The following is a 16332-nucleotide window of genomic DNA, read 5'->3' as shown; positions in this document are numbered from 1 at the left end:
AAAAAAAAAAAAAAAAAAAAAAAGTATCCACCTCACAAGGTAGTTGTGATGATCATATTAGATAATACTGTATATGTGAAGAGCTTTATATAAAGCTTGGTATATTGCAATTTGGGAGATTTTCAAACATTGTATGTTTATTTATTTGTTTGTTTTTGGTACTGGGGATCAAACTTGGATCCTTGTGCTTGCAAGGCAGGAGAAGGCACCACTGAGCTAAATCCCTGGCCCCATTGTATGTTAAATATCTGGCCTATTTGGTCAGATATAATACTGATAACCAAAACAACGATGGGAGGATAGGATATGGAGGGTAGAGAAAAAAGCAGAGACTATACAGTTTGGCAGAGAAGGTGACAGATCAAAGAGAACACATAGATCGAATTAGTCCATTATCATTCTCATTTCAGATTCCTGAGTAAAGTACGGCAGGTGCCTTAAATAGCTCTATTTTTATTAATGACAGGACAAAGAGTTATTTAACTATAATAGATTTAACCTATCTACCACTCATTCTTTCATGCATTCATTTTTTTTCTAGACTTACTGAGGTAGTTAAGAAAAATTATATATATGATATACAAACAATATATAAATACTGTACACTGTAGAAATATTCACTACCAAAATTAACCCAATTAACATGTATAATGTCACAGTTGCCCTTCTTGCTTGTTTTGTTTTTTTCTGTACTTAGCTTGTGTGTCTGATTTATTTCATTTAACATGATGGTCTCAAGGTGCATCCATTTTCCTTCAAATGACTCAAGTATATCTTTCCTTATGGCAGAGTAGTAGTCCAAAACTACATTTTCTTTATCCATTCATCCACTGACAGACATTATTTCCAAAATTTAACTATTATGAACTGTGCTGCTTCAAGCATGAGTATGCATGTAACACAGTAATATGAGAACTAACTCTTTTGGGAAGATAACTAGAAGGGGGATAGCTATAGCCAGCAGTTGCTATTATGTGATTTCTTGATGATGGCCATTCTTTCTGGGGTAATATGTAAAAAGAAACCTCACATACTGTCCCATAATTATTATTCTAAAATTGCTAGAATTAGATAATTATCAGTTTTCATGTGAGAGAACTCTATAGAAACAGGTTTTAAGAACTTCAGAGTTCTTTTTTACATTAATTAGTATTTAGTAATACTGATTAAAGTGTCAGAGTGCTTGGTTAACATGCTATATTGAACTCTGAAAAAAGTATCTGTTAATTATCATAATTATAAATCCACAGAAAAACAAAACCATAGGCTGTAATAAGATGCAAACAAACTCCTGCCTTGAAGTATGGAGAAAAGTTGGTTTGCGTTATAACAAAGAAAGAGGTATTAAAGATATTAATATTTTACTTTTGACGAGGAATGATGGAAACATCTGATAATGGTCAGGCCAGGATGGAGTAAGCCCACTTTAACCTCAATCACCCACTGAAAGATTCTGGACAAAACACACAAACAAATACTCGAGGGCTAAAAAAAGGTAAACATTATCAAGAATGAAAGCAGTAAAAACTTCAAGAGAAAGCCTATCCTACTTGGCCAGAGAGCCAGAAAAAAGGCACCACTGACAGATCTTGGTATAGAGGGGAGCGCTTCCCATTCTTCTTTTTATTTTCTCCCTTTGGTTTTTTCCTGGTCCCATCTCGATGCCAATTCCAGTTGTACAAACTGCACAGCAGCAAAATGGGCAGTTAACACTCCTACTTATCCATAACCATCAACAAAACCAAACAACAAAAACCATCTTTCTGGACAGAGCAAGCAGGACTGAGGGGCAGGAAGGAAACCTGGTTTTTCTGTTGTCTCTTCCTGTGCCACTCTGCCCTGAGACCCGCCTCTGTCACATGCAGCTGTGTGGTGTCGGCACAGGCAGGTAAAACTCCTAGAGCAGCACTGAACCTATGGCACGCACATTTCTTTTTCTTTTAAGACAAACAGATGTTAATGTATGAGTTGATTTTTCTAAATTAAAACCTCAGTGTTCAGGTCTAATTGCAGTGTTGGCACTTTGAGATAAATAAGTGGGTTCTGGGTTGAAGTTTGGGTACTTGTCTCTAAAAGGTTCGCCATCACTGTCCTAGAGAACCCTCCTTGGCCATAGGACCAGGAATGGGGGTCTCAGGAGCCCAAGCATCAAAGGATAACTGAAAAGGAAAGAATTGAGGGAGTAGTCACCCTAATCCCATGCACAAGTGGCACAACTCCCAGGACACCCAGGACACCTCAAAGTAGCACTGCAAAGTCTTTGAAAAGTGAAACAAAATTGGAACCATCTCTTAAAAAAGGCAAGCCTGAAATTGCAGTCTGAATCTAGAAAGGTCAGCCTGCTTGCTAAAACAAAAGAAATATATTCTCTAGGAAATTTTGACAGGACCCAGCATCTCAAATTATAATGTTAAAATGTGTACAATACAATCAAAATTACAAAGGAACAGAGAAATCTGATCAATTATAAAGGAAAAGATAATCAACCTTATGATAACAAATACTAGAATATTCAAAGACTCCGTGTGGCTATTAGTAACTATGCTCTGAGGGGAAGCAAAGACACATCAAATGAATGGATGTCCTCGACAGAGAAACTATTAACAGAAACCAAGTAGAAATTTTAGAACTGAAAAATATAATACTTGAAGTAGTAAATTCACTGGATGAGATCAATATCAGAATAAAGATGACACAGGAAAGAATTAGGAACTTGGCTACAGTGACAGAGATAAGCAAGACCAATAAAAATCACATGGCTCACGAAGCCAACATATCTACTATCTGGTACTTCACATAAATGGTTTGTGTTGACTGATGGTCTAAATATACCAGTTAAAGACAGACATTGTTAAAATGGATTTTTAGAAGTTACTAAACTATATCCTTTCTATTAGAAATCTACTTTATAATGAATAATACAGGCTAAAAATAAAACAATGGGAAAAGGTCTGTTATCAAATATACTGATCAAAAGAAAACTGTATGGCTACATTAAGATCAGATAGAGTAGATCTCAGAACAAGGAATTTAAGAGGGATATTATAGGCATAGCAATCCTAAACGAATAGCCACCTAATAAAAGGGCTTCAGTACACATAAAGTAAAAGCTGACAGAAATGACAGGAGAAAGAGACCAATCCAAAGTCATATTTGGAGTCTTTAATATTTCTCAATAGGAGACAGAATAGGCAGAAAATCAGCAAGGATACAGAAGACCAATATTACCAAATAATTTAATCCAATTGACATTTAGATCATTCCACTAAGTAACAGAATGTACATTCTTTTCATGTGCACATGGAACATTCAATAAGATAAACCATATTCTAGACCATTAAAAAGGAATTTACAGGGCTGGGGGTTAGCTCAGTGGTGCCACTACCCACCTTGTAAGTACAAAGGCCCGAGTCTGATTCCCAGCATCCCCCAAAAAAGTATTTACAAGCTGGGTGTGGTGGTGTACCCCAGTAATCCCAGCACTTGGGAGGCTGAGGCAGAAAAATTATGAGTTCAAGGCCAGCCTGGGCTACATAGTGAGTTCAAGGCCAACCTAACTATAAAGCAGATCCAGTCTCAAAAAAGAAAACAAACAAACAAAAAAGGATTTATAAATTTGCAATTATTCAAATCATACTAATTATGAACTCCAACAAAATAAAATTAAACCAGGTATCAGTAACAGAAAGACCCTGGGGTGAAAGAGAACACCACTCAAACACTGTAAAATCAAACAGCACACTTTGAAATAACACACATGTAAAAGTGGAAGCTGCAAGGGAAATTGGAAAATATTTTGAACTGAATAAAGATAAAAATACAGCACATTAATTTTAAAGCATGGTTAAATTCTTAGAAAAATTTGACATCAATAAGCTTCTACCTAAAGAAACTTGAAAAAGGACCAATTAAAGCCCAAGGCAAGCATAATAATAAGATAAGCAAAAGAAACCAGTAAAATAAAAAACAGAAATATCAATAGGAACAAATTAATGAAATCAAACTTGATTCTTTGAAAAAAAAATCAGTAAAATTGATTCACCACTAGCCAGAATAACGAAGTCAAAAAGAAAGAAGGTGTGCACACCTGTAATTTCAGCACCAGTATTCAAAGGTAATAGAAGGATCATGAGTCTGAAGTCATCCTGGGCTACAAAGTGTGTGTTCAAGGCCGCATGGACTACACAGCAAGACCCTGTCTCAAAGGAAAAGCAAATTTACCCAAAGACAGAGAGAATATTATCAATATCAGGAGATCTCATTACAATGAGAAGGATATTAAGCATTAAGAAATTTCTATGTACAACCTCATGCCCATAAATTCTTCAGCCTGGAAAAAAGAATTCTTTGAAAGATACAACTTCAAAGCATACTCATGAAGAAATAAGTAATTGGAACAGCCCCTATTATCTAGTAAAGAAATTGAATTTATAGTCAAACACCTTCCAATACAGAAAACTCCCAATCTAGATGGTAAATTCTACCAGATATTAAGAAAAAATATCATCAGTTTCTATAAGTCTCTTCCAGAATATAAGCGAGATGTGAACACTTCCCAGCTACACTTATCATTACCCTGATTAAAAATAACCTCAACAACAACAAAACTACAAATACACAGTTAGAAAGGAAAACCACAGACCAATATTACTGATGAATGAAGACATAAAAATCCTTCAAAAATAACTAGCAAGTTGGGTCCCATAGCACACAAAGGGATACTATATATCAATACCAACTAAGGGGAGGGGCTATATGCAAGTCTAACAAACTGAAATAAGCATCTGATAAAAATATCCACTCATGAAAATTCTCTCAGTAAACTAGAAATAGAATGGAACTTCCTTAATCTGAAAAAAGGGAATCTGTAAAAAACCCACAGCTAACATCATACGTAATGGTCAAAGACTGAATGAGAACAAGGAGTACCAGCTTTTACTTCTATTAAACCTCATACTGGATATTCCACTCAGTGCAAGGCAAGAAAAAATACTAAGACAGATTGGAAAGAAAATATCAAGCTGTCTCAATGCAAAGATTATGTAGATTCCCAAGGAATCTACAAAACAGCATCCATAACTAGGAAGTGAATTTAGCAAATTTCTACAGACTAACTATAGTTCTAGAAATTTTTAAAACTTTAAGTGTCATTTATAATTTCAATACAAACATAAAATACTTAGGTATAAATCTAATAAGACATGTGCAGATCTCTATGCTAAAACTGTAACACCAATGGAAGAAATCAAAGACCTAAATGAGAGACAGATTCATAGATTAGAAAATACCATATCTTTAAGATACCACTTCTCTCTTAATAGATTCAACTCAATCAGAATTCCAGCATGAATTTTATTTTATTTTTTTGGTAGACTTTGACAAACTGACTCTAACATCTTTATGGAAAGGCAAAAGATTTTTATGAAAAGACAAATCAAAATTTGAATAGAAAGAACAAGTTAAAAAGACTCACTACTACACAATTTCAAAATTTGCTAATGACAGCAGTCATCAAGGTAATGTAACGTTGGTAAAGAACAGAAATACAGATCAACAAAACAGAATAGAAAATCCAGAAGTAGATCAACGTGAATATGTTTGATAGATATTTTTTCCATTAAGTTTATTGGTACATTTAAAGCAAACAATACAGTTACAGTTATCATTGGGGTCTTGTACCTTTTTTAGTATATGTGCTGCCGAAGCAAGCACAGGGGATCTTGTACCTTTACATGATATATTTTGGTTCTTGTTTTTCCTCATACCCCTGCCTTCCCTTCACCCACTTCACCCTTCATTTGATGGATTTTTTTTAAGACAGGGTCTCACTTTATAGTTCAGGCTGGCCTTGAACTCAACTATGTAGCCCAGGCTGGCCTAAAACTCAAAGCAATCCTCCTGCCTCAGCCTCCCAAGTGTTGGGAGTATAAGCCTGCAACACCATACCCAGCATGTTCCGTGGATTTTTCAAAAGGGTGTGAAGCAATTCAATAGAAAAAGGTGCTTTTTCCACAAATTGTTTTGGAACTACTGAACATCCATCCCTATGCACAAAAAAACCTTCATACTGTGTTCAAAATTACATCACAGTGGGCTATAGAGCTAAATATAAAACCTAAAAATTATAAAAATTGTAGAAGAAAAGATCTTTGTGAATTTGGGTGCAGAGTTTAGATAAAATATCAAAAGCATAATTCACCCATGAGAAAAATGACAAATTTAACTTCATCAGAATTAAAAACTGCTGAGAGGAAAAACAGAAACAAAATCTTTGTAAATAGGGGAGGGTGGAGGGGATTAAGGGAGGGCAGCCATATGGGGAAAAAAATGAGAACTAAGATCTGTCACTTAAAGGTACAAGATCCCAATGATGAATGTAACTGTACTGTACACCTAAAAAGCACCAATAAACTCAGTAAGATTTTTTTAAAAAAATAAAAACTGATGCATGAAAGATACTGCTAAGACAATGAACAGATGAGGAGAAAATATTTATAGAACACCTATCTGATAAAGAACTACCAAAGGTCAATGAGAAAACCCAATTTTTAAAATAGGCAAAATCAAATTGAGATACCATGACTCACCTATTATGCTAAAAATAAAAAACCAAAACAAACAAACAAAAACTCTAAATGCAAAATGGTACTGCCCCTGGAAAAGTGTTTGTCTACTTCTTATAAAATTAAACATATACTTTCCATATGACCTAGCAATCCAACTCTAAGTATTTATGGAAGAGAAGTAAAACTCATTCATACAAAAACCTGTACCTAAATGTTAATAGTAACTCAACTCATAATCACCAAAACTGGAAATAACCCCTATGTCTTCCAACTGCTGAAGGAAAAGACAAATACAGTTCATCAGACAACAAAACACTACTCAGAAATAAAAAGGCACAAACTACTGATAGAGAATGTGATGATTCTCAAATATATTATGCTGTGATAAAAGCCATACCCAAAGGTTACATGATTTCATTTATATGGCATTCCGAAAAGGCAAAACTATGACAATAGAGAAGAGGTTTGGCTGCCAAGAGTTGGAAGTGAAGGAAAAATCGTTTTGTCATAACTACAAAAGAATAGCATGAGGGAATACTCTGTATGAGGGGTGCTTTAGTGACCGAATTATTTTCTGTTTTGATCACAGTGGTAAAATATGACTCTATGCATTTGTTAAAACTCATGTATACCTATATCAAAAGAGTAAAAGTAAAACATATAAGTGAAAGTAATATATATATATATATTTGGTACCAGGGATCAACTCAGGACCTTGTGCTTGCAAGGTAGGCACAGTGCATCTGAGATAAATCCCTGTGAAAATAATTTTTAAAAATTTAAATGATAGGCTAGGCATGGTAGCTCATGTCTGTAATCTCAGCTACCTGGGAGGTTGAGGCAGGAGGATCTCAAGTAAGACCAGGCTGGACAAGTCAATGAGATCCTATCTCAAAATTAAAAAAAAAAAGGCTAGGATCTTTCCCAGTGGTAAAGCATGATGGGTTCAAATCTCCAGTATGAACAAACAAACATGCATTAAATGATGACTCAGAGCTACAAGCTAATCTATGATGAAAGGTGAAAGACTAATATATACTTTTTTGATACCAGGAATCGAACTCAGGACCTTGTGCTTGCCAGTAAGCTGTGGTGCCACTAAGCTGTATCCTCAGCCCTAATATGCTTATTTTTAGAAAAGCAGATTCATTAAGCATTTTGTAATCTGTTTGCAAATGAATCCACAAAATTATTTTAGGCCAAAACAGGAAAACAAAAAATAAAGGAATGCAACCTGACACATAGTAGCTAAATTAAACCTTAACACTATACCTGGAATACGGTGTCTGAATTATATTTCACATTATTATTAAAACACACACACACACACACACACACACACCAAACTATACCTGAAGTAGTTCATTCCTCTATTAGAGAGTTTCCTGAACTTGACCGGTAAGAATCACAGATAACTTGTTAAAATACATATTCCCAGGTTACTTCCTTGGAGACTCTGATTCAGTAGTCCAGGTTGGAGGCCAAGAAACTGTATTTGTAAAGCCATCCCTCCCCCAGGGAATTTTCATTATCAGACAAGTATAGAAAATAACCAACACCCTTAATTCTTTCTTAGTTCCAAAGTCAAGTAGAAACATTTTGAATCATCTATTCAAGTATGTTCTAAATGTTTTCTAGAACACAAGTATAGTAATTTCTACAGTAGAATAATCATATCCCAGAAAAATTCAAGTGGATCCACAGAATATGAAAATACTGATCTGTATATTTTTAAATTTCAGACTTCAAAATTTTTCTGTTTTAGGAATGTTTTATAACATGCACAGTGAATCAGTACAATAGTGATGTAAATTATTTTTCCCCACGGTAGGATATATAACCAAAAAAAGGAGAAAACAATGCTTCAGGCATCCTGACTTCGGATTGCTTCCTCTATAGCTAACCAATTCTTGGTCCCTGTACTGTTTTTCAGTATGACTCCCATACCAGCCAGACATGGCAGTGCATGCCTGTAATCTTAGCACTCAGTAAGATGCCCACAGTCTTCATATATAACATCTGCCACTGCTTCGCCCACAAAATACCACTATGCTCATATTTATACTCCAGGAATAAGAGTACCATCACTGTAGATAAAGGATGTAGTTCTTTTTCTTTACTAAGATCTGAGAAAGTGTTTATTATACTGTCCTTAGCAAGAAGTCTAGAAGGTGCCTACCCCTTCACACTTTTTTTTTTGTAATGGGGATCAAACTTGGGTCCTTGGGCTTGCAAGCAGGTGGTGGCAACACTGAGCTAAATCCCCAGCCCGCTTCACGCTATTTTTAAAGCCTAGCAGATACTGGCATTTGAGGGTTCAGTTTCCTGATTTAACAGTTGTGGTTTCAATCTTTCACAGGTAACTGTAAAATTTCATGACATTCAGTAACCAGTTTTGCTAAATCACAAATGTGAAACAAGCAGACTCTCAACCTACCATGAAAGACCAAATCACGGAAGTGGTGAGTGAACCAAGATGCCCACTGAGCACTTACCCTCTCCCAGGTACTGTTCTCTCCACTCAGTGTTGGGGTAAGGAAAGGCCTCTTTAATTTTGTAATTGTTCTTACTAACTGGGTCCTCACTAATTATCTACAAAGTTTATCTACATATATTCTTAATTAAAGAACACTAAAGCTAAAAGCCCTATCATGTAGAATTGGGGGGTTTCTGAGTGGGCATTATAAAAGAACTGTTATAATTAAAATGACTAGAAGAATTTATTTGTTATTATAAATAAACAGTATTCATGAATTGAACTGCTAAGGATGTGTTCAATGTCCAAAGTATAAGAAGATCTAAAATACCACTAAGCTACCTTTGCCTGACAACCCTCCAGTAGCATATCTCAAATAAGGCTCTTCTCTCTCTCACCCTCCAGAATATCTTCATAAAGTGCATGTACTCCTTCAGGCACGATGACCGCCAGGGCAGTTCCACAGAGCAGGCCAGCACCCAAAACAGTCACCAGCTTCAGTCGCTCCTGGAAAGAAAACAGAAGAAACCACTGAAAAGGCTGATTAATGAACAGGAAACAATTTCTGAAGTATCTATTATACAATGAGTTCTGTATTTATAATCAATAGCTACAACAGCTAATAAACATGAAAATGGTCAGCATTGTCAGTAGTTAATACCAAATAAAAAAGCTGAGTAGCTGGGCACGGGGGAGCATGCCTATACTGCCAGCTACTCATGAGGCTGAGGCAGGAGGACTCCTTGAGCTCAGGAGTTCAAGGACAGCTTAGGCAACATAGAAAGATCATAACTTTAAAAAAAAAAGTGAGATGACAACGATGGAGGAAAATGTCTACAACCCATGAAAGGGAAAGAAGAATACACTTGTCTAACACTAGAAGGAATGTGAATTGCTATAACCTATCTCACTGGTGATGAACTTATTAACTTGTGCCACAGCTGGCTGAAAGCTCTAAAAGGTTCACCATTACTGACTTACCTGGGGCACTGTTTAATTATTTAGATTTAAAGCCTCAAAAATGTGAATTCTTGCTTATATGCTCTCCTCCTTCCCCTCTCTCCCCCTCTACCTTCTACTACAACTACTCCTGCCCCCATGTTTAAAAAAAATGTAATTCTGTGATTAAGAAATTTTAATTCTAGAAATTTATCTTAAGAATTTAGCAAAAATGACCATGACATTTATTAAGAGTGCAAACTTAAGATAACCTAAATGTTCAAAAAAGGAGTTTAGCTAAATAAACTATAACATTTCATCATCGTATCATAGCACAGTCATGAAAAATTACGGTACATTATAGCATCTATTTATGGATACAGAAAGCCATGACGTACTGATATAAGGGAAAAGCTTATGGCAAACAATATGTATTAATAATATCCTATTTACAAAAAAGTATACATAAAATGGAAAAAGTATAGTATACATTAAATATACATGTTTTACTTTTATAAACATATAGCATGTAATATATATAATTTATGAAGTAATTTATCTACAATGAATATGTATTATTCATAGGATTAGAAATGAGTTTAATGGGCCAGGGATTTAGCTCAGCGGTTCAGTGGCCTGCCTTGCAAGCGCAAGGACCCAAGTTCAATCCCCAGTACCAAAAAAAGGAAAAAAAAAAAGGGTTTAAAAGTCAATACTAAAATTGTTCTATGGTTTTAATCCAACCTAATCTCAATTGTGTTCTTTTTATCTTGGTTTCTTTGACAGACTGCCTCTTGTCAAACAAAATACAAGCTTAGGGTTCAAAGTTCCTGGAAGCAATACTGTACTCTAACGTGGCTTTCTGGGATCTTAAAAGTATGAAAAATGATCTTAGGAAGTACAAAGTGGAGAAGACGGTGTATAGCTCAGTGGGAAGGCATTTTCAGCATGCATAAGGCCCTGGTTTGATCCCCACATCACAAAGCAAAAGTGCAAGGGGGTAATTATGTGTTTACTTACGAAAACATGGCATATAATGTAGTTCATCTTTCCATTTCTGTTTCCTTGATATTAGCAAAGTAACAGGAACTGCATTATTTTGGATATTCTACTGAACTCCCCATTGTGATAGTAGGGACCCAACCAGCCTTCCTAAATGCTGTCTGTATGGGAAATGGTTGAAACCTTATGCCCTCCTTGTTTAAGGGCAGGGTGATGGCAGTGGTAGAAACCTACATCTCACTGTGTCTGATGAAAAATGGGAAACTGGCCAGGCGTGGGGGTGCACACCTATAATCCAGGCACTCAGGAGGCTGAGGCAGGAGGACTGCTGCGAGTTCGAGACCAGCCTGGGCTACCTAGTGAGTTTCAGAGCAATCTGAACTACACAGTGAGACCCTGTCTCAAAAAGAAAAATGGGAAACTATAGCAACCGTGTCAACACCAGGCCAAGGGCAGGCCTCCTGACACACACCATCAGCCACTGTGACACAGTGTTCCAGATGTGGCCGGTGGCTGCACACTGGCTGAGGAGACACAACTGAACCCATGACCTGATCAATTAACAATTCAGTATCTCAAACTTTCTTTTGTAAAACCACAGCACTTCTGCACATCTTGTGAAGATGGGAGGCAACATAAGAAAGCGACTGAAGCATCTTGGAAGCAGACAGCAAGTGCTGCTCCATCACTGTTTAATCACCGTTCACTGAGTTACTCTACAGTTCTTTGCCTAAGTTACTAAATGACCCCAAAACATTGCTAATCAGTGTTCATTTAAGACAAACTGTTAGAACAAGAACACAAAGAAGATGCAAAGTTCTGTGTAGAAGGTGACATGGTAATTACTCTTTTCTTCAGTCTCCCTAACCAATTCATAGAAGTTATCTTTTTTAAAAATTCATAAATGTGAAGTATTATTCCCAAAAAAGTACAAAAGTCAGGGTCAAACTAAACTTAACCAACTATGCTACCTCCTTTGGGGGAATTGGTTTTTTTGTTTTGTTTTTTGGTGCCAGGATTGAACTCCGGACCTTGCACTTATGAAGCAGGCAGAACCACCAAGCTAAATCCCCAGCGGGAATTGGTTTCTTAATGCCACAATTTAAACTAAAGAACAGACTACAAGAGAAAACTATCTTGTCAGCATTTTGACTCTGCACTACCCTGGGAAACAGACATGAGACTCTGCTTGGCAAATTAAGCAGAGAAGTGATGAGGGAGACACCAAGAACAGTAAGAGCTGATTGCTTTCAAGAATTATTTAGGTGGTAGCTCACACCATGCACAAAAGTTAATTCTTAATGAAATGTAAGACCAAAAACTCAAAAGTTTTTAGAAAAAAAAAAAACCTAGGAGAATATCTGCAATTTTGGCCCAAATTTTGCAGCAAGGACACAAAAACATGCAAACCATAAAAGAAAAAAATTCAACATTAAATATGTTTTCTTGCCCATTAAGAAAATGAATAGAGAAGCTATACAGTGAAAGGAAAAAAATCTACATAGACCTACACATATATTTGTGTATATGCATGTATACCTATATATCCCTACCTATATATATATATATACCTATACATACCCACATGTATATACACACATATCTCTATATACACATACAGAAGTATGCTTACATACACACACACATCTATCATGGGCATACACGTATCTGTGGTGAATTCTGTGATGGTACCGCCCACTTCAGTCCCCTTCAGGTCGGAGACACCAGATCCCCAAGCCACTGGGGGTGTTGTCTACTGACGGCTCATAGCTGAGTCCCTCTGAGGAGCTGACGCTGATCAGCCCAAGGCAAATGACTAACTTGAGATTATACATCTTCCCTCAGGGCAGTCAGCAAGGGTAACTAACCCCTTTACGGCAGTGTGGAGGGAGGTGTGAAGCCAGACCTCCTTGCCTCAAAATTCAGGATATCAGAGAAGAGCCATCTGGCCTCAGTGTCTCCTTTGAGGTGAGCTGGGGTCTCTACTCTAATTGAATTACACCCTGCCTTCCCCACCTGCTTCACTCCTGCCCTTTGTCTTACAGGGATTGTTCCCAAGAGCACGCCCCACTTGAGTTCTCCTCAGAGTGGGTTTTGTAGGGAACCCAATCTAAGGCACTGACAGAAGACATAGTTGAAACATAAAGAACTTCTACAACTCAGTAACAAGAGACAAACAGCCCCCAAAATATGGATAAAATACTGAACAGATACCTCAAAAAGATATATGACCTTTGTCTTACAGGGATTGTTCCCAAGAGCACGCCCCACTTGAGTTCTCCTCAGAGTGGGTTTTGTAGGGAACCCAATCTAAGGCACTGACAGAAGACATAGTTGAAACATAAAGAACTTCTACAACTCAGTAACAAGAGACAAACAGCCCCCAAAATATGGATAAAATACTGAACAGATACCTCAAAAAGATATATGAATAGCCACAAAAAGGCGCTCAACATTTAGTCGACAGAAAAAACAAACTAAAACTATGTGAGGCACTTTTTCACACCCACTTATATATATATATATATATATGAATAGCCACAAAAAGGCGCTCAACATTTAGTCGACAGAAAAAACAAACTAAAACTATGTGAGGCACTTTTTCACACCCACTTAAAATGGCCTGGCAACAGGGCCAGGGGTGTAGCTCAGTGGTGCCCCGTAGCTCAGCGGTGCCCTGCCTGCCTGGCAAGCACAAGGTCCTGAATTTGACTCCCAGTACCAAAAAAACAGAAAAAAGAAAACTTGGAAACACTAATTACAAGTTTCAGAGCAGGGGAAACCCTCACACACTACCGGCAGGATAAAATGCTGCAACTACTTTGGAAAATCGACAGTTTCTTACTATTCATAGAGGCTTTATCAATACTGATAACAAGGCATAAACTACTGCTATCTACAACGTGAATGAATCCCTAAAACATTTTCCTGATGTTTGAAAGAATACTTGCATAAAACAAGTATGCACTATTAGTCCATTTATATGAAGATGGAAAACAGGCTAAAGTAATGCACGGTGACAGAAATCAGAAAAGTGACTGCCCTGTGTGATTCCATAAAGAGCATCACAAAGCAGCTGGAGGTGCCAAGTGAACTATGAGCCGTGGACTGACCCTGAATGTGAACACCACTCATTTCCTCATGTAGTTAGTGACATAAAAGTCCAATCTCAAGTGGGAGGAATCAGGTTAAGCAATCTCAGATGACAGAAATTCCCTAAATCTTGACTGGGGTGTGAATTACCTCTGCATACATCTGCTAAAATTGACCAAATTATAGTAAGATCTATACATTTCACTCTATAAAATTTTTTTTCAGTACTAGGAATTGAACTCAAGGCCTTCACACTGAACTATATCCTTTGCCCTCTTTTATTCTGAGACAGGGTCTTGCCAAGACACTTAATTGCTCAGTCTGGACTTGAACTTGGGCTCCTCCCGCCTCAGCCTCCCAGAATGCTGGGATTACTGGTGTGTATCACCATGCTGAGTTTACATATTTATCTTTTAACAACTAACTGACCTGGGTACTAACTTGTTTTGCCTGGGGCTCCAAAGGATTCATTTTGGAACTATTAAATTTAAGCCGGGCGTGGTGGCACATGCCTGTAATCCCAGCACTCGGGAGGCTGAGGCAGGAGGATCACTGTGAGTTTGAGACCAGCCTGGGCTACATAGTGAGTTCCATGTCAGTCTCAACTACATAATGAGACCCTGTCTCAAAAAACAAACAAACAAAATGATAAAGAATGAAATTACCCATAATTCCACTTACTTATTTCTATGGGTCAAATTCTTGATATTATGTGCTGCGGTAGAAATTTTATAAAAATCCCCAAAAGTCCTAGCAAGACAGAAAATAGCTGGGTCTCTGTGCAGCTAATACTCATTACCAAAAAAAAATCACAATAAATCCTGAAAGCTCGTACTCATGACATTACATCCTTAGGTTAATCATAGGTGAACAATTAAATGCTCTCTACTGAAGGAATATGAACAAAAGTTTGTTTCATTTTTAGGAAGACACAGTAAAGGTTCTTATTAATCTTTTAACACAAGATACATACTTTAACAAGGAAACCAGCCCAGTAATCTCAGCTATGAGAGAGGCTCAAGCAGGAGGTCTGCAAGCTCGAGGCCAGCCTGGGCAACTTAGTGAAACCCTATTTCAAAGCAATATAAAGAGAAGAGGCAGAGGATGGTATTTGCTTAGTATGAGGCCCTGGGTTGAACCTTCAATACCTTACCTAAACAAACAAACAACAAAGAGAAAAAGAAAATTAGTCATCAAAGTTATCATAAAATCCAAGTTGAAGAACTATAACAAGGCCAAGCACGGTAGCGGAGGTCTGTCAACTCAGCACTTTGGAGGCTGAGGCAGGAAGACTGCCACAAGTTTGAGGCCAACCTGGACTACATAGTGAGACCCTATTATATTATATATACTATTAAAAATTCAGAAACAAAGAATGTGAATCTGTAGGAAGAGATCAGCAAGGTGAACCTGAGTGAAACATCTAGTTCTGTAATTTTTCCTTAGAAGAAAGCAGTGTGAAGTATATTTTTAGTTGTTAGAAATCAAATAAAGCACATCAACTAACCAAATGAAGTTAAACATCCACCTAACACTATGTTTATTATTTATCCCTTTCCCTGCAAACTGACAGAATAATTTAGTGATTAGTGCTCAATTTGTAGGATGGTATCTAGCACATCAAAGTTTCTCCCTTACTGAAAGAATGAAATGCCCAGCACCATGCAAGATACTGAAGACTTAGTAGCTGCTACTTTATAGGATCTGATATAAACAAATTCATTGATGCAGTGGAATTGCTTTTTTTCAAAGATCTCAAATTCATCCTGCCTCAGTCTCCCAAATGCTGGGATCACAAGCGTATACTGCTAGGCCTGGCCAGTGGAACATCTTTAGAATACTTGTGCTGGGAAACTGTCCTAACATATTCCTTATAAGTGTAACTATATCAAGAGTTTTAATTGATTAGTTGATTCAGAATGTGTGATATGGCTCAAGGTACATTTAATAAAGGACCATAATGGAATGCCATCATAGTAAAGGGGAAGCATTTACTGACATTTGTCTCATTAATGTATCTTCAATGACATCTATCTTTTCCCAAGGAAGCTTAAAACCTTGTTCAGTCACTGTTTCAAAGTTCAGCAAAGCAATATAAAGATTGTCCTACAAAACTGCTATCAGCTTGATGAATGTCTACAAGCCTTTTGATGGTGACCAATATTGCAGAGGTGACACTTGAAAAGAAGAACCAGCAGTCAGAAATAAGCTTCACTGCCGTGGGCTACAATTCCAATTTTTATTTCAAAAAACCTT

General features: G+C 37.0%; 1 protein-coding gene across 2 annotated transcripts in view; it reads right to left on the bottom strand.

Moving 5' to 3' along the window:
- The window catches only part of Slc39a9 (solute carrier family 39 member 9), a 54987-nt gene that overhangs the window by 26080 nt on the left and 12575 nt on the right, over positions 1-16332 (bottom strand). For both annotated transcript variants that reach the window (XM_010645362.3, XM_010645361.3), the window contains exon 2: positions 9441-9549. Coding sequence is in view for 1 of the 2 variants with exons in the window: in XM_010645361.3 (XP_010643663.1) it covers positions 9441-9549 (109 nt within the window). In the remaining variant the exon portion in view is untranslated. The remainder of the gene's footprint in view (positions 1-9440; positions 9550-16332) is intronic.

Source organism: Fukomys damarensis, unplaced genomic scaffold (assembly GCF_012274545.1).
Source record: "Fukomys damarensis isolate Sample0158 unplaced genomic scaffold, DMR_v1.0_HiC HiC_scaffold_21, whole genome shotgun sequence".
NCBI lineage: Eukaryota > Metazoa > Chordata > Mammalia > Rodentia > Bathyergidae > Fukomys > Fukomys damarensis.
This window is presented reverse-complemented; position numbering and strand designations above follow the sequence as displayed.